The sequence below is a fragment of the Candoia aspera genome, chromosome 4 (genome assembly GCF_035149785.1).
Source record: "Candoia aspera isolate rCanAsp1 chromosome 4, rCanAsp1.hap2, whole genome shotgun sequence".
Lineage (NCBI taxonomy): Eukaryota > Metazoa > Chordata > Lepidosauria > Squamata > Boidae > Candoia > Candoia aspera.
Window position 1 is genome coordinate 114,257,677 of NC_086156.1, and position 23,530 is coordinate 114,281,206.

The 23,530-nt window shown below is 39.9% G+C and overlaps 1 protein-coding gene across 1 annotated transcript; it reads right to left on the reverse strand.

The window, feature by feature from the left end:
- Positions 1–8,306: 8,306 nt before the first annotated feature.
- LOC134497205 (vomeronasal type-2 receptor 26-like) lies at positions 8,307–21,229 on the reverse strand. The gene is made up of 6 exons (XM_063302879.1): positions 21,224–21,229; positions 15,634–15,746; positions 14,764–15,055; positions 12,322–12,340; positions 9,349–10,196; positions 8,307–8,513 (listed from the first exon to the last, which is right to left on the reverse strand). Exons 1-6 carry the CDS (start codon positions 21,227–21,229, stop codon positions 8,307–8,309), a joined length of 1,485 nt encoding a protein of 494 aa, XP_063158949.1.
- Positions 21,230–23,530: the final 2,301 nt, after the last annotated feature.

The following is a 23,530-nucleotide window of genomic DNA, read 5'->3' on the forward strand; positions in this document are numbered from 1 at the left end:
AACTGGCTCTCCCTTTGGCAATAGTTATGGGGGATAAAAAAAAAGAACTCCATCTATATTCTTTGGGCTTTAAGTATAAACAGAAGAGTTGGTTAATTTTCCCCACACAGAGACCAACCTGAGGAATCTTGTAGACATCTATAATGCCTGCAATATGGGAAGAGGTATCACATCCAAGTCCTCCAATGATGGCCATGAGGTTCTTAGGGATGCCACATTCATAGTTGGGGAGAAATCTATTTGATTTGAAAAGCAGGTCCAGGGTGGTCCGATAGGTCATTCTTGGATCATAGTAGCTGTCTGATACATGGAGACCAAGTGTGACATTGGCCAGGAGTTGTGGATTCCCATTGATCTCCTTTAGAGCAAATTCTAAGGAGAGGACATGCTGGTAGAATTTTGTGATCATGCTGCAAATAAAGAAAGCCTTTGAGAAAGCAAGTCTACAGTGAATGAAGTAGTGTCATATAAAACATAATGATACTTTCTCCCTGTGAATGGAAGGTCTACTTCTTGTGTCATGCTGATATTTGAGAATTACATAGCATAACACAACACTAAATGGTAAGTCTGTTTTGGGAAGTAGCCATTCTATTATTCCTTCCATGAGATCTGAAAATTTCCTCATAAAACATACAACTTCATAAATGGTTGGGTTTTAAGGCAAAAATGAACGGACCAGATATTGCCCTGTTTCTACTGAGTGGAACCTAATGTTTCCTTGGAGATTATTTTTCTTTCAGCTTTGCTCAGTCCTGACCCATTCTGTTCTGAATGCACAACTGGATAGTCTTGATTTTGGGTGTCTCAATAGAGGATGATTTAAAATTGCATTTTTGTGCTGTTTCCTGCAGATGCTTCTCAATCTTCCATAAAAAATGGGATTGGTTAAATGGATTTTCACTGTATCATTCTTATTTTATATAGTAGAGGAACATCACGGTTGAACATTTTCACATCTATCCATCCATCCCTATCTGTGCTTTCTTCATGATCCAACTAATCTTTAGGAATTCTAAAGAAGTTTCATATTTAACTTTATCTAGTGGAGACAGAGAAGCAATTCTTGCTTATTTTTTCCAGTTATTTCTTGTGTTCATGATGAGTGGGCTAAAATTCTGCAAAGAAAATTGAAGCAGGGTTGTAACTTTAGCTGAAAAGAAGGACTATTGAGAGAAATCTATGAGGTAGGAAGAAAATCCTAGCACCTAGCAAGATGCATCCTACTAGGAGGTGAAGCAAGAAGAGGGTATATGCTTGTGGGACAAAGACAGAAAGGATGAGCCTAAGACTGCTCATGAAAATGTATTAAAAATCAGAGGATAGAAGGGATCAGTATAGAACCCACAGGAATTCCAGATGCCCTTTCTGTAGCCTACAGCCTTTGTGATCTGTTCACCTGAAATCTTCAACCATGTCTTCATAATCTAGCTACTGTATTTATTAGCAAAGCTAAAACAGGTTTCTAAATTGCTCCTCACAGTTTCATGACATCTTTTTAAAATAAAAGGATCATTTATAGTGGGAGAGCAGCATTCACACATGGTAGAGCATTAGAACTAATGCAGAAACTGAGGAAAAAGAGTGGCTAAGAAGCTTCTCATCTGCTTGGATCATTTGGTTACTCACAGAAACAAGGGTTGTGATTTGTAAGAGCCAAGGAGGGACAAAGTCCCATTAGATGAGTCTGGATATTTGCTTACTTTGTAATCTCAAATATCCTATGTGATGGGTATTCATCAAACCAATGTTCATTGGAAATATGTAGAATCTGAGAAACCATCCCTCCAATTAAGAGATCCGCTGGCTGGTGCCATTCATGCAGAACTGGGAAAGGATTAGCCACCAAGCAATTCAGCGTATTCACTTTGATCACGGGAAACATCAGAAGGAAGAACATATCTGCAGCACAAAGAGTAGAAGTTGGGACAGTCTACTGGATTTCAAAAATGGATGATTCCAGATGCACCTTTTGAGATAAAAGCATCTATCTAAACTGAACTTCAACAGGGAAACAATGGCATGTTTCAATACTGACTAAGAAAATCTGAAATCTGAAGTGTTTTCTGATTAAGAGCAGCACAAGACAGCAGAAGAAACAAACCTGAATAGCCGTGTTGGTCTCTCCTTACTATCCCAGATCTCCACAGAACTGGGTTTAGATTTTGACTCATTCCAGACTTGCTTTCTGTTTTTCACATCTTTCTGTAAAGCCTTCAGAGGCTTGAGTAGGTGAACAAATTATAGTGATTTGCCCAATTCCAGGAAGTCTAAATTGTCCATTCTATTTTTTTTAATCCAGAATTCAAAACAACATTCATTTCCCATGAAAGAATTATTTTAATTAATTCCAATATCTTACTTCAAATCCATCTGGACTGTTACTCTGTTTTTAACTTTGTAACTAGAATTAAAGTTGGTCCACCTAACTATCAGTCTCCCAAGCTTTGTGGGAATATTAAGTATCAAGTGGTTAAAAGAGTCTCTAAATATGTCAATGGATAGATAGATAGATAGATAGATAGATAGATAGATAGATAGATAGATAGATAGATAGTGTCATGAGTGCCGTTGAGCTGAAGTCATCAGCGCAATGGCACACATGACAATAGCAAGGAAACAGGGGAAGGGGCTCAAGATAAGTAGCCATCAACTCACAACGACTGAAGGTCAAGAAACAATAGCTAAACGGATCGCCGAGCACACCCAAGCCATTAGCGCTAATACAACGGAGATCGCCCAGCTGACAGCAATCACCGGAGGAATAGAGAAACCGATGATGGGCGATCCCGGAACGCCAGCGGGGCCTCGCAACCTCTCACCCACCGGCAAATCAACGTATTGGACAAAGGGGGGTGACGTGACCGCGAGTGAGGGGGCGCTGACCGGCGCGGGGTATTTAAACCCCGCACCAGCGCGCTCCTGTCACTCTCAGCTTTTTTCCGATGCTGTACCTGCGCTGTGAATAAACCAGAGCCTGTTCCACCGAACCAGTGTCTGAGCATTATTCAGAGGTAGGCAGCGCCTGACAGATAGATAGATAGATAGATAGATAGATAGATAGATAGATAGATAGATAGATAGACAGACTGACTGACTGACTGACTGACTGACAGACAGACAGACAGACAGACAGACTGACAGACAGACAGACAGACATAGATGATAGATAGAGAACTGACATGCAATAGAGAGACAGATGGATGTCAGCCTTTCAGGGTAGGCTAAGCCAGGAAAGAGACTTTTAGAACTCTATTTTATTGTTGCAAGGTTTAATGACAGAATCTTGAAATCCTGCCAGAATTTCCTTTGTCCTCTCTTTTACCATAGGGCAGTGGCTCCCAAACATTTTGGTCCTTGACATTTTTATAAATGACTGAGGACCCCAAAGAGGTTTCCTTTATGTTGGTTGTATCTATCAATACTTCCTGTATTAGAAATTGAATTGGAAACATTATAAATATTTATTTATTTGACTTCATGGATCCGCTGAAAGGGTCTCAGGGATCCACAGGTGTCCTCAGACCACATGTTGAGAACTGCTGCCATAGAGGATCAATCATGCTGGTTTTGAGTCTTTCTTATACCTCCTTCTTTGTCAGAATGAGGTTTCTTAGTTGTCTCATAATTGCTCCTGCATTCCTTTGCTATCACGAACTCTGCCTCCCTCCACAAGAGCTAGTATTGGGTTCCTTGGATTCGGAATCCAAAATACTACAAAGGTGTGGATTCCCAAAGTACAGCTCCTGGGCATATGATGGCCATAGTCATCTAGCAACCAGGTAGAAGACTGCACTCAGAAAGACAGTTTCAGAAAAAGAACGTTACAGGAATCCTACCCTGAGATTTCCAGCAGAGGATCTGTCACCAGCTAGTCTGAATTCTAGCCATTTAGATATTCCAGGTCTTGACCCAAAACCATTTTCTTCATCATCTGCATTAAAATATTAGGAGCTGGATTAGGCCAAAGTCAACAAGCTTCCAGTGCTGGACATGTTTGCAAGGCTGAGGGCCTTATTTGGACGCTCTCACAAAATTGATACGATGAAGGGACTTTCACATTCATAGATTGTTTCTCCAGATGGTCCTATCTGGACAAAAAACATCCATTTAAATAAATGCAAATTGTTGATCATCTTCTCCCCATCAACCACTATAGAGACCAAGGTAGTACTGAATATTCTTCAGCACTTTTCCTTTTGGTTGATAAGACGAGATGCTCTATTTCTAAACATGCCTTGGGCCATGAAAACATTCTGTTTTCAGGAAAAATCTGTGAAGATAAAGGCCAATGCTAAGGTTTTCAGCTTGCCAGCTCCTACCTACCTACCTACCTACCTACCTACCTACCTACCTAAATATGTATCATAAATCCTACATGACATAAACCTAATGTGAAAATTATTTAATGAGTTAAATAATCTTTGAGCGTATTTTGAAAAGCAGGAATGATAAGGTGGGAGTACAACTGGGAAGAGATTTTAAACCACAATCTAGGAATGAGGCATGATTTTTTATAAATTAATTTTAAAAAAAAGACTTTAGTAGGTCAGGAGGTTTTTACGGGTTGGAATCTGATGTGATGTTTGGAAGTCGAATTGAGACCCAGAACGCATGAGCATTGCACTGTACCTGTGTTTCAAAATAAAAAATAAAATACTGGGATTAATCTTAAAAGACAAACAAAGTAAAATTATCCCAAAGTGCTCCTCCTGGACATACAGTTTCTCTCTTTGTGTGTGTGTCTATGTGTGTGCATGATTTAATTATTTTGTTTTATTAGTTGGTGCCTGCTGTTAAGTTCTGGCCTCAGCACAATGAAGAAGCTTTTTGGGAAGAAGATGCATCCCAGTAAGGCAGCACTGGAGGATTTATTTATTTATTGGCCACCTCCCTCCCTTTTCCAGAGACAAAAATTGACACTCAGAATGACTATTGGATTTGTCAACATCATAACCCATATCCTACCTGGGGAAGTTTGTATAGACTTACGATGTCTGCAGTATGGAAGGAGGTGTCAGTCACAAGTCCCCCAATGACACCCAGGAGGGTTTTCCTGGTGTCACATTTATATCTGGGGACAAATTTTTGAGAATTGAAGAGAAGGTCCAAAGTGGTTCGATAGGTCATCCTTGGATTGTGCTAATTGTCACAGATGTGGAAGCCAAGTATGACATTGGGCAATGTGTGTGGATTCTCACTGACCTCCTTCACAGCATATACTGAGGCAAGAACATGCTGCTAGGATTTTGTCACCATTCTGCCAATGGAGTTAATTAATTATTTTGCAGAAAATGCTGGAATAGATGAAACTATCATACCATGTGGTACTTTCTTCTGGAAAGACCATCTGATTTTTTTTTTTCTTTGTATCTTTTTTTATATACTTGTGCAGAGTTTCATGCTATGGAAAATATTCTTGATAGTCAGGGTCTCACAATGATTTCAGCAATGTAATTGATTAAAAAAATAACTCTTCTATGGTTTACAATTTTAGAACAAATTATTTCTATAGAAATAAAGGCCAAATTTGCATCTTCTCAATATATGTACATACAAAAATGCCTTTTTCTAACTTTGGAACAGTTTTCTGCTTTAAAAATGCATAAAGGATATTTATTAGGTCAATTGCATGCAAAAAAGCATAAATTAAAGAAAAAACATTCCCCAAAACATATCTAGGTGAAAGTAGGCACACTTACGTTAGGTGAAGTTGTTTGCAAACATCTCTTTTGGAAAATCTGCACACAAATTGCATTTATTGCAACATATTAGCAAGAATAACTTATTTTTCATGCAGTTTTTTTTTAATTCCAGGCACAATTTTAAATTCATACACACAGAGAAACAGTTATTAAATTGCATTAGTAAATGAGTAAAATTTCCACACTTCAATCCAGGAAAAATTACATTGATGTGATCAGGTTCTCAGCATAGAAAGATCAGAGTAAAGACAGACCCACAGAAATCGTTTTAGAAGAATATATCGCATGGTGGATGAGAGAGAGAAAGAGAGAGAGAGAGAGAGAGAGAGAGAGATGGAACCATAGAAGTATTGTGCACTTTTTAATGAATTTTGTGAGAAGAAAATCTAACATGACTGAAAGGAATAGAGGATGATCATTAGAGGGAAAAACAAATCGTATAGGGATATTCAGAAGGTAAGTTTAGAAGCATAGGAATATACTACAGAAGTATTCAGGCATAGGCATCATACCGAAGCATTCAAGCGGAGACAATGTATAAAATAACTAATTGGATGATAAGTGCCTGGGAGAAAAGTACAGGTTTATGGAGAAATCCAGAAATTGACTAGGGTTTCAAAAAAAGAAAGAAAGAAAGAAAGAAAGAAAAGAAAGAAAGAAAGAAAGAAAGAAAGAAAGAAAGAAAGAAAGAAAGAAGATACACAATAGATAGGTATAGATAGATAGACACTGTGGATAGATAGATAGATATAATAATATTCTCTTGAAAGACAGAAATGCAAGGATTTATCCAGTTAGGCATTGTTCGAAATCTTTCCCTGAATGTGATGAATGGAAGAAATTAAACAAGGAGGAAGAAGGCCTTTATAGACCAGTCACAATCCAAATGAAGATTGTTTCTGAAATCTAAAGTATGTTGGCCTTCAAGGAGATGATACAATCATTTTTCTTGCGTTGTTGTTGATAACTTTTGTATACCTGCCTACCCCCCACCAAACAAACAAACAGACAGACACATGCAGCGTAAGGATTTCTTTTATTTCTCCTATCTTAAAGAGGAAAAAAAATAGCTCAGACAATTTCCACATTTGGGCTCCCATGGTGTGGCTCATGAAGAAGACCTATCAGATGTCTTTTGGTCAGAAAGGTGGATGCAGCTCAAATTAATAAAGCCTTACCTTGCTGAAAATTGTGTGTCCTTTTCTGAACTGACTGAACTGACAATTTATAGATTTAGGGAATAAAAAGGGTTAAAGAGGGAGGGGAAAGAGTAAGATGGTAATTACTCAATAGCAAGAAGGGTGGAAGTCATCATGCTATCTTTTCTTTCTTTCTTTCACTTCTTTCTTCTTTCTTTTCTTTTCTTTTTTTCATTTTTTATGCTTTTATTGTATTGTAAAATTATAATACAAATATTTTTTTTTTAAAAAAAGAAACTGCTTGCCCCAAATCACAAAGAAATACTGTGATATTGATGATGAGATATTTTGAGTTTATATACATACGTTCTCTCGCAAATCCTGTCTGAACAGGGGCTTTGACTAAATTACCTCTGTGGTCCAATACATATTAATTATTATTATTGTTAGTTACAGAAAGCCAAGAGAACTTCGGTTTTCCACTTAAAACCTAAGAACATCCCTCTTAACAGACATTTTCTGGGACAAATGAAGGAGTCCCTTTGAGATTCAACCTGACGATAGATAGATAGATAGATAGATAGATAGATAGATAGATAGATAGATAGATAGATAGATAGATTTCATTTATTTACTTATTTATTTATCTAATTTGTCCCCGCCCACCTCCTCCCGTCAGGGGACTCTGGGCGGTTTACAACAATCAATTAAAAACAATTAGATAGATAGATGATAGATACATAGAGAGATATAGATAGATATTTTTCTATGCTTTGTTACAAGTCAGTTCCATCTCATGGGCTTGGATGCACCACGTTTCCACTCATTCTGCAATTTGATTTAGGTTTCACTTGGTATCTAGTAGGCTGTTGCTTCTTCTCTGTTAATTTCTCCATTTTGTCTTTGAAATCTGTTAGGTATTGTTTTACTGGTGATGCTGAATGGCTCATATCAGTACTGATAAGAACTTGGAGAAGCCCACGCACTGAATCGTCCCATCTCTGCATTCAGTATGTATATTAGCATGTGCCAAATGTTCCTTGCAGAGCTACTGTATTTTCTAGATGGAACAGCTGGCTTGGAGCAGTCCTTGTATGGGTGACATTCAAAAGCACGTTCCTGGCCCAAATCAGAACACACACGTCCCAGCAGAAGAGTTTTGGGGGGAGAGCAGGGGGCCAAAGTAGGACAGTGGAGAGTGTGCAATACTAACATCTAAGGGGAAGTAGGTGCTAAGCAAATCAAGACAGATATCCACCACTGGGGCCTACACACCAATGCCCATCACAATTATTGTGTCCCTTCTGCAGCTGGAAACTGCTGACCCAGCCCCTCTTAATCCCCCTTCCCCTGCCTTAGGGGCTGCAGTAAGGGGCCAGAAACCATAAAGGCTCACCGCCCCCCCACCTCCAAGATCTTCATCCAGGGGGGTTCTGGCACCAGGGCCTAAAGTCCAAAACACTCATTGCCCCCTGTCATCAGCCACTCCACTGCTGGGGCCCACAGCCCAGAGAAGACGCCAAGTCTGCTGCTCCTCACCGCAAGGGTGCCGTGTTGCTGAGCTGACTCGGCTATGCTGGAGTTTGCTGAGTTCTGCCGAGCCACCAGGGGTCAGGGAACCGTTAGGCTGCTCCTCCACACCACCAGGGCCGTCGTGTTGCCATCCAGTCTGCCAAGGCCCCCAGAATTCACAAAGTATATCCCCAGACCTGCTGGACCTACCAGGATCCACCAAAAGCATGGAGCACCTCAACTGCTCCATCCCAGGGACTCCGTCCACCAAAGATATCAGCAAGGAAAGGATGGGACCTGGAAGACCAGCCCATATTGCAGGCAGGTGAGAAAAGAACAAAGGATACTAGCCTTGCCTACTCACCCCAGGGGGTAGTAAGTAGTAAGACACTTCTGGACTCAGAACATCCAAAATGTTCTGGCTTTTAGTTCTGCTAAACTACAGCCTACCAGGAACAGTTCCAAAAAAAAAAAAAAAGTCTAAAGTGCAGTGTGTTTGAGGAGGGATTTTTCCCATTTGATATATACCCCTTAATAGTTACAGCACCCATAGCAGCATATTACCCTGAATTATTGATGTTTGTGGAGTTCTTGGTGCTCTCTGAGCTTGATTGTTTAACTGCAAATGTTTCATTATTCAACTAGAGAACATCATTAGTGAGAGTGGGTGTGAGGTTTCCTGCCTTTTTTGCTTCAATTTTATAAATAGGGATAATTTATTATTGGTTTAATAAATAAATAGATTTTTTTTAATGAATAAACTCATACTTACGTATTTCGTAAATGCGTACTTTACACCAAAACCCAAGATAAGCTCAGAATCTGTGACTGAATACTCAATTCACTGAAACATCAATACGATGACAAATTGTAATATTTATTTTAATGGCGCCTTTCCCTGTCATGCAACAATACAATTACAAGAGAAAACAGAGACTAGATTATTTTCTCCTAATTAATAGTTCTCTGTCATTCAAATGAGGTTTCAGCACAATGATGTAGCATTTAGGGAAAAAGATGAAAGCCAGTAACCCAGCACTGGAGGTCAAAATGGAGAAGACCTCCACGGCCACCATGTCTTTCCCCTTGGAGCTCAAGTAGGTGGGAAGAAAGGATATCCAGACGCTGCAAAACACTAACATGCTGAAGGTGATGAACTTGGCTTCATTGAAACTGTCAGGTAATTTTCGGGCATGGAAGGCAACAATGAAGCTGGCAGTAGCCAAGAGGCCCATGTAGCCCAAGACAAGATAAAACATGGCGGGAGACCTTTCATTACACTGCAGAATGGCTTCCTCAATAACTGAGTCCATATCTAAATCAGGGAATGGGGGAGAACTTGCCAACCAAAACAGACAAATGCCTATTTGAATGACAGAGCCAGAAAAGACAATGGAAAGGGCCAATTTTTTCCCTATCCATTTCTTTGCGGTTGACCCGGGTTTTGTGGCCATGAAGGCGAGAGAGACAAGGATGGTTTTAGCTAACACACAGGAAATAGCCAGAGAGAAGACCATCCCAAAAACTGGTTGTTGGAGAAGGCAGGTGCCTTCCCTTGGTTGGCCAAGGAACAGCAGAGGGCAGAGGAAGCAGAAGAGTAGAGAGATGAGGAGAGTGTAGGTGAGGTCTCGGTTGTTGGCTTTGACAAGGGGGGTCTCTCTCTGCTTTATGAAAATTCCTAACACTGCAGCATTGATGAGGGACAAGACAACTGCAAGTGAAGTGAAAGTGACGCCTAAGCCTTCTCCATATGACAGAAAGTTTCTTCTTTTGGGAAGACATCGATCTTGCTCCTTGCTTGGGTATTTTTCTTCTGAGCATTGAAAACAGTTGTTCATATCTGGTAACAATGATAAAAAAGAAAGAAAGAAGGGAATTCAGATTCTTATCATTATACCTGTTTTACAAAAAGTGCCCATTCTGTGGCACTTCCATAATGGCAACCTTTTCTTTTTTTCTTTTCTCATCCTACAGATCAGATATGGTGATGTAGGAAATGTAGGAAACCTTTCAATAACCTTTGAGATAGGTGTCATCCTGAAATGGAAAACCATCCAATCTTTTCTTTCTTTGTCTTCTGTGAACACTGAAATTTATCTTAATATGATAGAAAAATGGACGTCCCTACCCTTCTGGTTTGATATCTTGCCTTCCGGGCAGGGAACACAATCATAGCAACAAAATTTTTCGCCTTCTCTCCCTTTTTTCTGATTTCCCTGATAGCAATGTTCATTGCACACTGAAAGGGGCAGGACCTATGCAGAAACAAGAAAAGCATTTAGTATGGAGGATTAAATTAATAAATACATCTTTCATATGGAGAAATTGAACCTACAATCATTTATAGAGAAATAATCAACAGCTGGCTTCTGAAAAGAAATGCCAACGTATTTAAGTAACTAATCAATCATACTTATTTTTCATTAAGTTTAGAAATTATGAAACCATAATTTATGAAATCAATTTATGAAGTTATGAAACCATCATTTATGTAATTATGAAACCATCAGCATTTTTCCTGAAAAGAAATAAGCCACATAGAACATGATAAAAACAGTCCTGCAGGACATCGGCATCCATGGAGAGGTGGGGCACTGTGCATCGTGCCCAGCCTTCTTTGTTATCCAGTGGCCAACTGGATCCATTTGAAGAAGCTCTCCAACCTGGGCAATCAGCAGGAGTCACTTTCCACTCCTACTTCCTAATAACCACTAATGAAGGTCTTATTCCTGGGATTCAGGAGGTAGCCAACAGCCATATAATGTTAGTGGCTCATGATGACCATGTCTTACATGAATTCCTCCAGTCCCTTTTGAAATCCTCCATAACGGCTGCAAGAGTCAGCTAGTAAGCTGACATCAGCGTTAATGCCCACGTCAACCTGTTCTATCCTCTTCTTAAAGATGTATTTTCTTCTGCTGCTCCCTTAATAATTCTGAACATTCTTTCAGTGGATCATCTCAAATTCTAACCTAATGAATGAGGGAGAAACCTAACCTCTCTCTTCCTATGCTAGCTGGGCAATGCATGATATTTGCCCAACTTTATCCCAAGCAGAGGGTCCTCAATCGTAAGACTTTTTTTTCCCTCCCAAGTGGAGGTGCTGCAGAATTCTCATCCCTGAACCTGCCCAGTTTGGCAAATTTTCTTTTCTTTTCTAATTTTCTTTTAATTATTTTTTTTACAGTTGCTGTACAACGCACTAACATTTCATCAAGCTGTCCACTGTCACCTTATTTGCCATTCAATATGCCCTACGTTTCATAACAGTTCATACCATTTTCCCCAGAAAGCTGTCTGAGGAGGATGGGAAAAAGGGACTTTCCAGAAAGACACAGACATAAAGAGATAGTTCTCTTTTACATTAAAAGGAAGTTTATTCCTCCAGTGCTTTCCGAGTACATTATTTGCCCTTATTTCGAGAACACAGCATGGCTTTACCCTATCAAGCTAACTAGTTTACAATTCCTTTATCAACTTCTTTTTAAAAACAGAGGTCACATTAAGTTCAGTCCTTGGCAAGAGAAGTCAATGCTAATGAGAAGTTGGACATTTTTTGGTGAGATCAAGAGTTTTATATTTTTGAACTTGAGAACTTTGAGGAAGACATAGCCAGGGCCCATGGATAGGGATCAATTTCCTGTTGTCAGTTCAATGCCTAATTTCATCTCTCTTGATACCTATTGATCACTGTTTACTGTCTAGTATTATTTCTATTGCTTGTTCTGATCTTAAACTCTGTATCCATTTTCATACCTCATTAAATCCCCTGTGCCACATAATCAAGTTTTCATTAATCAGGAGCTCTTTTCCTTCTGGAACATCTGGGTCCAGCTTTCCCACTTTCACTCTCTGGAAGGATGTATTTGGGAATGTGACCATGTTAAGGATGTCGAATCCAGTCTCTATTTCCCTTTCCTTACTGAAAGACACACTTTCTCCAGCCGAGTTGTTAAACAAAATACCTTGAAGAATCGGATGGAACTAGACAAAAAGGAAACAGGGAAAAGTGAGGGGGAGTAAAAGCAAAGTACTCTATGTGTGTTTAAGATAACATATGAGAAATTTCATATGACTCTTTCAACACTTGATTTTCCTTTGGAATTTCGAGCAATGTGTCATCTGTATGTTTTCATTTCTGCTGTAGATCATGTTATGATTATTCAGATGTGGTGTTCTGAACTAAGAAAGCCTGTTGTTGGCTCAGCCCATGTCCAGATCACCCTCTAGTCTGGAGGAGCACCATTCCAAAACCCATAATCCATGAAATAGTTGATATTGTTTTGTCCAGAGGGGAAAAGCAACATTCTAGAATTCTGTCAGAACCTTATTTTCCAAGGACAATAGTTCTTTACATCCCTAGTAAATTCCAGTAATGTTGATGTTGAAAATTGATCTGTATGTTAATCATTAAAAGGTCTTAAATACTTTAAAAATATTTATATTAGGGATGGGGCCTTTTCCCACCCATCCCCACCAAGTCATATATAGGGATTGGGTGGAGTGAGGGCTACCCAAAAAGCATCTACCCAATTCTCACCATCTGAGATCCAGGGATCAAGGGGAATATCCCAGCAATTTTTGAGGACCACAAGGTGAAATCCCATCCAATCTGTTATCCATGTAAAATAAACAAAACCATTGGATAGGAAATCCATTAATATTACAATATGTACATCAAAATAATTTCCATCTGGTTGTGGACACATTACCTGCCAAGGATGGAACTGCTGGTATTCAGTATATTTCTGTTTCATCTTTCGGTTAATGTTCAATCTCTGGGAGTTCATGACATGCAAAGAATGAGCTAATATATAGACAGCATTATAGATACTGTAACTATGACCAGTCATGTCCAATTCAAATTGAGGTGTAGGGAGATTTTCCAGCCTCTCTTCTCCAGTGCACCTTTCATGTTTTTTTCTTTGCTGTCTGGAATTGGGCAAAATGCAGTCAAAAGCTTGTTCCCAGATGTCCTGGATAAAGCCATCTCCTTCAGCAGAGGAAGGACTGATGGTTTGCAGATATTCCCTGAAATCCAGATTATCTTTTGAGTGAATGGAAAAAGAAATAGAACCATGGAACTGTTCAAGATCCCACCCCTTTTGAACACCTGTTAATATTAAATCAACCTGGGCTGTCAAGATCCAAACTTTTCTAAATGATGAATAGTTCTGATTTCTAGGACCCATCACAAACATAACAATTCTCAGCCAAGCAATGCTCAAACATTCCCCATAGATGACAATGGTGTTGGTTTTATCATCTGTAAAAGCTTCACAAATATTTACGGCTATAATCAGCATGCCTTGGAAGTTACTCATATTTGGTTGTTGTGGGATCTTTTGTGTGAAGGATGAACAAATTCCATTCTCAGATAGCAGAGACTCCATGGTTTGTAGGAAATGCTCTCCACTATCACCATCCATCACAAAAATCCCAACCCAGGTCCATCCAAAGTGTAGAAGCAAATGGACAATTCCTTTGTGTTGATGGGCTTCACTGGTGACCATGCGATAAAACAAAGGGACCTCAGCTGAGGAAATCTCCTCTGGGGCCACAGAGCCATAAGTGAGCTAAAAGAAAGATGGGAATAATAACAAGTAGCTTTCCTTCCTGGAAGGATCATGGCTTGAGAGAAAAAGCTGGACCCTAAGCTTCGGCTATTCTCCTCTATTGAAATAAATATTATAATGCATGGCAATAGTCAATCTTGATGCCTTTACTTAGCTTAGCATGCAACTGATGACACCTTTTCTGCACAGAGAGGAATAATATTCCAGTTCTCTTTAACCACTGGAGCCTTTCATAGCCACTTCTACAATCAAAGAGAGACTTCAACAACTGTCATGTGAAGTGTCAGTCTAAAAAACCCAGAAGAATGACCCCTGATCTTGAAAAAGCAATCCAGGGCCATGTATGGATAGCACTTTCCGTAGACAGGAGCTCACAAAGAAATCTCAGAGCACAGCAATGACCCACCGCTACACTGATGTGCCCATTCCACCAAGAACTGAGTGTGAGTTCAGGGAGCCTTTCTTTCCACTGGGTCAAAAATATTGTGGGGGATACGAGTCTGACAGATTGAAATAAGCATCTCTGCAATCCTATCATCTATCACCTCAATAGGGGAAATCTTTGACCCATCACAGGGAACAAAATCTGTATTATGAGCTTTTTTTTCTCCTGTTGGGCCCAATACAGTAAAAGATATTGTTAGAAGAGAAGCGTAGATTCAGGAGATTGAGTGGCTATTCCATCAGAACTTTCTGCTTCTGGATTGAAAAGAGGAGGCTCTTTTTAAACCAAGCTATTTTTATTGGTTGCCTTCCTTTCTCCTGATGCGTACCTTTACAATAAGAATGTCAAGGGGTGAAAGTTATGTCTGAGAAATCTTGGCTTCTTACTTGTGGAATCTTATAAAGACTCAGAATGTCTGCAATATGGTAGGAGGTATCAGTTCCAAGTCCCCCAATGACACCCAGGAGGGTTTTCTTGGTGTCACATTTATAGTTGGGGACAAATCTATCCGAACTGAAGAGCAGGTCCAAAGTGGTCCGATAGGTCATCATTCTATCATAGTAGCTGTCATAAATGTGGAACCCAAGGGTGACGTTGGGCAAGAATCGGGGATTCTCATTGATCTCCTTCACAGCATATGCCAAGGCAAGAACATGCTGGTAGAATTTGGTGACTGCTCTGCTGACAAAGAGACTGAGATAAATTACGACTTAAGCAACAGACTTTTAAAAACATTTTGCTTCTGTCTGTTGGCATCATTTCCATCCTGTGGTCCACCGGCAAGTTTAAAATCACTTGTGTGCATCAGTAAATTATTAGTCTCAGAATAAGCCTAAGCATCAAAACCCAAATGCATTTAGTTTTGATGATTTATAGTTTTCATGGGAATCCTTTGGAATGCCTGCAAAACCAGAGCATAGCATCGATTGTTAAAAAGGATACATATTTGCAAAAGATATGCCATACAATCCAAGCAATGAGTTGCCTAATAATGTGTGATTCTGTACAATCACTTTGTTCAATGGTCACGTAAGTTTGCCTCAATAGTCCCCACCTCACGGGGAGTACTCCAAAATGAACACAGATCGATAGGATGAATACCTACCATAGTGTTATTACTGCCCTCAATATTTTATTACCCGGTTATTTTTTTAAAATATGTGACTGCCTAACAATTGCCTAATTCTGCATTTTTATTTTCAACACTCTTACCATGAGACTAAGAATTTCTATGTTGCACAGAGGGGAAACCTTACATTGACATCTGAAACAATTTCTGGGAGGGATGCTCCTTAAAAGAAAGTTCTTCAGAATTATAAAGGAACTGAGAAGCAATCCCACCAATGAGGAAGTCACCAGGCTGGTACCACTGATGTGGAACAGGGAAGGGCTGAAGCACATGGCATTGATGGTCATTTCCTTTATAGCACCCAAGAGAGGAGAGAAGCAGCAACGCACAAAACACCCACATCCTGGCAATGAACTCTCCTCTCTTCAGGTAGATTGTGACCATCCATAGCATCTGCCTGACCTCAGGAAGCTGAAACACTACAGCAGATCTCTCTGTTCTTACACATTTTCCTTTCTTTTAGCCACAACAGAGGTGCAACCATCTGCCTAGAAGGCTGGTTATAATTATGAGAATTACTATTTCAGGCCTGGAGAAAACTGGAAAATGGTGAATTCTGTTAGGCAGAGTCCTTTGGGAACATGATCTTTCTTTCATCTCTCAATAATGCCTGCAATTAGACATAACCACTTGCAGGTTTGGCTCTTCATGGTTTCAGAAAAATGATTAGCCACATGAGACAATGATACGAATTTGGGCAATTGCGTGGCGATAACGACCTCACTTCTGAGACTGAATCATCCTGCGTGACTTGTGGATATACATACAGACAAATATATTTATTAGTGATGTGGATAATTGCTTGGGGAAATAATTACTTTTTCTGAGTTTCAATCACCCCGAGTTACTTTTCGTAAAAAATATGTATGTATGTATGTGTGTGTGTGTGTGTGTGTGTGTGTGTGTATATATATATATATATATATTGCTGTTTTCTTGGCTTCTGACTACATTGCAAACTACCAGCTATGGTGAAGAAACCCATGGTCCCATGATTCCCAAGAAAGAATTCCAAAATTCCAACCTCATGTGAAACCATTATTGTGACTGGGGTCAAAAGGTCATCCTAATTCTTGAAAGCCAAACAAACGTCTCACTGAATTTGTAAGAGGTACTTCTCCTAACACATACAAACTAGCACACACATACATATATAAACCCAAACATAGAAAAAGACATAGATTTTTTCCCTAAATTTTAATGCCTGCCCAACTATTGTTGTTTGAAGAAACGCGATTTAAGAAATCACACTTTCTCTCTCAGTCCAGTCTATCTAAATGAGTTGCTATTAGAAGGTAAAACGTAAGTAACTAGTTTAGACATGTTTCCCTGAGATCTAAGAGAACAGATTGGATCTACAGCCAACAAATGTCAAATGTTCCACTGCTTACAACTCCTAGAATTTCTTCCCCAACATCTTTAGCCCAGCAAAGCCCTCAGAACATCTGACAGGCCCCCTTCTTTCTCTCTTTTAATCCAATCTGTGCTCCTATTTAGCAAGTTACACTTTCAGAATGTAATAGTTAGGTAAAGTCCAAAGTCACTGATAGGATCTTGAGGGGAAGTCCAACATGGAAAGTAGACTTCTCCATGAGGGCCTGCAAGTCTTATGCCATAGGTTTATGAACACAAAGTCATCTTTTCTATGTTGCTCTACAATGGGCAAATTAAAAATAATGACTACAGAAGTGTCTGGGCTGTTCGGATTTCTCCTAAAGCATCCAATCTCTCTTTCGAACCCTGTTTCTGAGGGTTTCTTTATTGGTCGCCAGGCTTATGCAAATCCCCCCATGAAACGTTCCCTTTTAAAGGGAAGTCTGTCATGGTTTTTTCCAATCCTTGTCCCCAATATGTGTGGTGGAAATTAACAAGGGTAGGATGAATTTCTCGCTCTTTTTCTTTTCTTTGATAGTCCTGCCAAAAGGTGAGTATGCAGTTTTAAAGTATGTGACCATTACTCTCTTGTTGCATTATCTACTGTATGAATCTTATTTCCCCCCTGCTCTTTGAGGGTCCTTCTCTGATGTTCAATTTGTGTCATCTGGGCCAGAAATAGGGGGACCTGGAGAAAGTTTAAACCTACTCTTAAAAGTTACCGGTGTCTCCATCACTAGTAGTAGCTATTCGTGGCACTGGGTCCATCAGGGAAAGGGCTTGAATGGGTGGCCAGAATTGAGCCCTATGATGGGAGAAAATGGTATTCGCCTTCTCTTCAAAGCTGCACCAGCATTGCTTTGGACAACCCCAAGAATGAGTCCTTCCTTCAGATGAACATGTCAGCTGCTGACACTGCCTCGAATTATTGTGTCCGACTGTCGTTCTTAACAAAACCAGGAAACTGATTCTGAATGTACATTTCAGTTCCATTCAAAGATTCAGTACTTAAGAGCAGAAAGAGTTTAGTGCTCCAACTATCAAATCATGCACTCGGATGAGTGTTTCTTCAATATTTTTTTTTTGAAAAACGATTATTTCATTTTGCCATTTCACATGCCAGTAAGGTAATGCTCAAGGTCCTGCAAGGTAGACTTCAGCAATTCATGGAGCGAGAATTGCCAGATGTACAAGCTGGGTTTAGAAAAGGCAGAGGAACTAGGGACCAAATTGCCAATATCTGCTGGATAATGGATATATTGTTGTTTATTTGTTCAGTCACTTCCGACTCTTCGTGACTTCATGAACCAGCCCACGCCAGAGCTTCCTGTCAGTCGTCAACACCAACAGCTCCCACAGGGATGAGTCCGTCACCTCTAGAATATCATCCATCCACCTTGCCCTTGGTCGGCCCCTCTTCCTTCTGCCTTCCACTCTCCCTAGCATCAGCATCTTCTCCAGGGTTTCTTGGCTTCTCATGATGTGGCCAAAGTATTTCAGTTTTGCTTTTAATATCATTCCCTCAAGTGAGCAGTCTGGCTTTATTTCCTGGAGTATGGACTGGTTTGAACTTCCTGCAATCCAAGGCACTCTCAGAATTTTCCTCTGGGAGAGTGGAGACAACAACCATGGCAAAGACTAATAAACTGGTGAGTAAACTAGTTGTTTGGAATCTCTCTGGACAAGGAGAGGCCAGGAGGTCACCCACATGTGCTACAGATGGCTGCTCCTCATGAAGAGACCACAGGACAGTGGTCCCCTGATGGGTTTGAATATTGGCAGGCAAAGGGATCATCAAGGTCACAAACATGGAGCTTTTTAAAGGACACAAAGTTTGCTAACCTTGCTTCTAATCACTTTCAGAAATTGCTTATCGAACCATCTTAAAGCTCTCTTTGGAGATCTTTGAAATGACAAGTTTGAAAAACCACCTGGTGAGTCTATCTTCATTTCTGAACAAAAGAAAATTACCTATGAGCTTAAGAAGTTAAGACTTTGAAATCAACAGCAAAAAATGAAATAAGATATTGAATGAAGAAAGTAAAGCACCAAATAAGGGTCCAGACAAATATGGAATATTGAAACTTTTCCTAAAAGTTCTTAGCAGTAAGCATACAAAATAAACAGCATTCTGTGGGAACCAATTTTATTTTGTCTACTGTAAGTGAAAACAATGAGTAGAGATCTTATGATTTAAATTAGACTCTAGGTGGGACTAAAAATTCCAGGCAAAAAGAAGAAGACAGCCAAAAAAGACAAAAGGAAATGCCAGTTTCTTCCCCAACCATGTCCTCATCCTAGATCGTGGTTTGGTGGCCAGGTATGCTACAACTCCAGTTTTACACTTTAGCTTTCCTGACACAAGGAGCAGGAGCAGGAGCAGGAGAAGAAGTAGAAGGAGGAGGAGAAGGGAAACTGCAGCACGAACAAGAACTGAAGCAGTGATCTGTTTTCTCAAGCAGCAAATGAGAAATGACCATGGGGGAACAGAATCTGATGACCAGAGGGAAGGGATGGTTCTGCAATGGCTAAATGTTGCTCAGCAGGTCACCAATCAGCCAGAACATTTGCATAGGAAGGGTGACTCCCTTTTCCCTTGGAAATCCCTACCTTGAGCTGGCTTCAGCCTACCTCAGCAGCAAGAAGGCAGCAAGATGGACACTTTGTGTTACTTACGTACAAGGAGAAGGGACTTGTGATCAGAGGGCCGAAGGCTCCAAAATCATCCCTCACTGAAGGACATCACTTACTCATATACGTGCCATATATCCAAAGATGATACTCAATTTCTCAGTCAATTCCTGGGCTTTATCATGCTAATACCTTGCCACAAAGATTGACTATTCCAACAGGAGGATGGAGGGGGAAGTGAGTACTTTAAGCCCACCACTTAATTTCCCATTTCTGCACTTTTTCCTCAAATTGAGAGAGACACTTCTTGCCATGGCTACTCAAAGCAAGAGCTCAATTTTTTATCTAAAGCCAGTTTTGGTTCAAGCCATGCCTCAAAGCAATGCTGTTTTGTATACAACTAGCCTGATTCAGGCTTTCCATAGACCTAATCCCATCTCTTCAGCCTCCCCCCCCCACCTCTTTCTCTTTCATTTATTTGAACTAAAACTCTTAACATTTGTTTGAAAAATTTGAAGCTGTGAGGTTGGTGAAGAATCTGTTGATCTAGAACTCCCACATTATCTGTACCCCGAGCATAAAAAATGTGACTAGACTAACCCATATTTTTCTACTTGCTCAGACACAAGAAGCAGATGGGACTTTGTTCCCAAACCTCAAAATATTTACCAGCAAAGAATGTTAAGCCTTAAGAATTAACCAACTGCCCCTGGAATTGGTCAAATCCATGTAAATTCAAGTAGCCCAAGTCCCAATGGATTTACAAAAGACAGAATAAAGTGGTAAACATTCAGGGCACCAGTCTGGAGCCTTTATAAATATCAACTGCACAATGGAGATGGGGAAAGAAAGAGAGAAGGCCATTTCTCTCTCCTTTCAATCTCATGATGCAGATTGAAAGACAGGCTGCTGGCAATCTCTGCTAGATGTCAAGTCCTAGTTTAATAACCCTGATGATACAAGCATTCGTCTTTCCCATCCTCTTGACAAACATCGGACTAAGCCATTGGATACTCTGTGAGTCAGACAACTTTTAATCTACACATTTTTTAAAATCCGTTCAATTGTGTCCGATTCTCAGAAATTGCTTGGACAAGTCCCTGAGGTTTTTGTGGCAAGGGTTTTTAGAAGTGGTTTGTCATTGCATTCTTCGTAAGGCTGAGAGAAAGTGACTGCCCCAGGTTACCCAGCTGGCTTTGTGCCAAGTCAGGGTTAGAACCCAAACTGGCTCTCAAAATCTATATATAGAAAGAAAAAGTAAACCTGTTATTCATCAAATGTTATTTCTTCTGATTTCATTGCACCCGTTGCTTCCTATTTGGGGCAAAGAAGCTAATCTGCCGTGCCAAGAGGGTAATGCCTTCCCTGTTCCACATGAGTGGTTTCAGCCTGGCGATCTCATCATTGGTGGGATGGTTTCGTATACCTTATACTTTTACAATGAAATTTCATTCCAGGAGCATCCTTCCCAGAATCTCTTTGAGGTTCCACAGTAAGACTTTATTTCTACTCACTCCATATGGTCTCTCATTTTTCAAAGATAAAAAGTATAAGTGATGCATGTTAAATTACGAAGTTCAAAATATTGACTAGTGTTTGCCTCTAGGACAGTTATGGAGTTTGTTCTCATATAATGATAAAGAAAATGGGCAAACTCTATTTCAGCAAAAGATGAGCAATGTGTATTTACCCATACCCTAAGTTGTATTTACCGTCATTTACCCATACCCTAAGTTGTATTTATTGTGGAAAGGAAAGTGTCTGCACAGACACATCCTTGTCAACTTTAAGTTAGAACAGAATCTTGAAAGAAAGATATTGTGCAGTTTGACGTTAACTTCTTAAAGAGACAATTGATTCTATTTCTAGTGTGTTGACAAAGTTCTACCAGCACCTCCTTGTCTTGGCATTTGCTATAGAGGAGGGCAACAAAGATCCCCAGCTCTTGTCCAATACAACCCTTGGCTTCCACATCTATGACAGCTATAATGATGCAAGGATGACCCATCGGACACTTTTGGACCTGCTCTTCAAATCACAGAGATTTGTGCCCAGCTATAAATGTGATAGGAATAAACATCTCATAGCCATCATTGGAGGACTTGGCTCTGAGACATCCTCTTCTATCGCCGATATTGCAGGTGTCTATAAGATTCCACAGGTAAGACACTTCAGAGGGTGGAGACTGGGGATCCGCTCCATTCTTCTCAGTCTACAAATACATTTGCAGTCAGAAAGGTGGGGAAAGCCCAGATGTGATTGATCAAAATAAACATGCATAAAATTATATCATATTCACGTATTTCATAAAAGTTATGAATAACATATTGGAATAAACGAAATGAAATGTTCCTTCATTTAATTTCCTATTTCTCTTGATCCTCACTCATCTTGTACACTGTGCATGACTTTTAGTTCTCCTATGGCTCATCTGTCTCAGAGAAGAACCATAACCCTCGGCTGTTTTCCTTTTACTCCTTGGTTCCCAATGAAGACAATCAATTTGTGGGGATTATCCAACTGCTTCAGTACTTTAGATGGTCATGGATTGGGATTTTTGCTGTTGATAATAACAGTGGAGATCATTTCTTGCAGACTATCGAGCCTTTACTTTCTGAGAAAGGAATGTGTTCAGCCTTCCTGGATCTCAGTTTGAAATGAGCATGATGGGCCACAGCTACAATATCTATAATGGGGTTTATGCCGTGGCTCATTCCTGGCATGACCTCTCCTTATACAGATCCAGGCACCGAACTACGGTGGGTGATCGTAGGTCTGAACTTCCAGATCTCCAATCCTGGCAGGTAACTTATTCACAACGAACTGATGAGTACACAACCAGAAATCCTTTCAGTCTTCTCTTCGTGATCAGGTGTCGAAATGCAACTCCTTTTGTAGTGAGATTTGGGGAGGTCACAGCACAGCACCTACCTGAAGCTGGAAAAGCTTTTTATATTTCATTGTGACCACTCCTACTCCTAGGTCCAAAAAGCTCTTTGTTCTGTCATGATCAGCAGGAAGAAATACTTTTAATGTAAGTTCTTTTCCAATCCTTCAACTCTTCCTTAATTACCTCGTTCTGCATTTTCTTTTCATCAGCTCCACCCATTTGTTCAAGGCATTTCATTTAACAACTCGGCTGGAGAACTTGTGTCCTTTAATGATAAAGGGGAGGTGAAAGGTGGATTTGACCTCATGAACATAGTCACTTTTCCCAACAGCTCCTTCCAGAGAGTGAAAGTGGGAATGCTGGATCCAGATGCTCCAGGGGGAAAAATTATAATCTTTAATGAAGGTCAGATTGTCTGGCATCAGGATTTCAATCAGGTAGGAGTTTGGGCTTATCTTATTAGATGCCCCTTTTTTTACCATCCTTTTTGTTGTACCTGGAAGCTAGAAATGAGGAGGAAAGTTCTAGCATGGTCTACCAGGCAACGCTGCTGTTTCAAGCAGGTTGCCATCTCCAAAATTCCTTCTGGCAAGAGGCCATCAGAAACCAAGTGAAAGGAAAGCCCCTAATGGGAGGGAAATTCTTCTCACCTGTGCGTGGAATTTGGAAATGTGGAACTGGGCTGGGAAGTCTCTGATTCCTATGTCTTTTTTACCCTGTGGAGAAAGAGCCAGCAGGAAAGATTATGATTCTGAGGACTTCCCTATCATGACTCAAAAGGTGCCCACTAGGGAGAGAATCAGGAGATATTATATCAGATCTCTTACTCTTGTGTCAGATGGTTCTCTCCAACTCAGAGGGAAAGTTCAGTATGGACTATGGTACGTTCCAAAGTAATACCCTAGAATGGTATTTCATTTCATTTCATTTCATTTCATTTCATTTCATTTCATTTCATTTCATTTCATTTCATTTCATTTCATTATTTCATTTCATTTCATTTCATTTCATTTCATTTCATTTCATTTCATTTCATTTCATTTCATTTCTTTTCATTTATTTCATTTCATTTCATTTCGTGTCCTGCCTTTATTACTTTTATAAATAACTCAAGGCGGTGAACTTATGT

Coding starts and splice junctions, on each gene's coding strand:
- LOC134497205 (XM_063302879.1), bottom strand. Junction 15,056..15,633: donor AAATTGTTTCAGATGTCAAT/GTAAGGTTTCCC, acceptor CTTTGTCAGCAG/AGCAGTCACCAAATTCTACC. Junction 8,514..9,348: donor TCCCTAAATGCTACATCATT/GTGCTGAAACCT, acceptor GGGCCTTGGCAG/ACTGGATGGCAACACGACGG.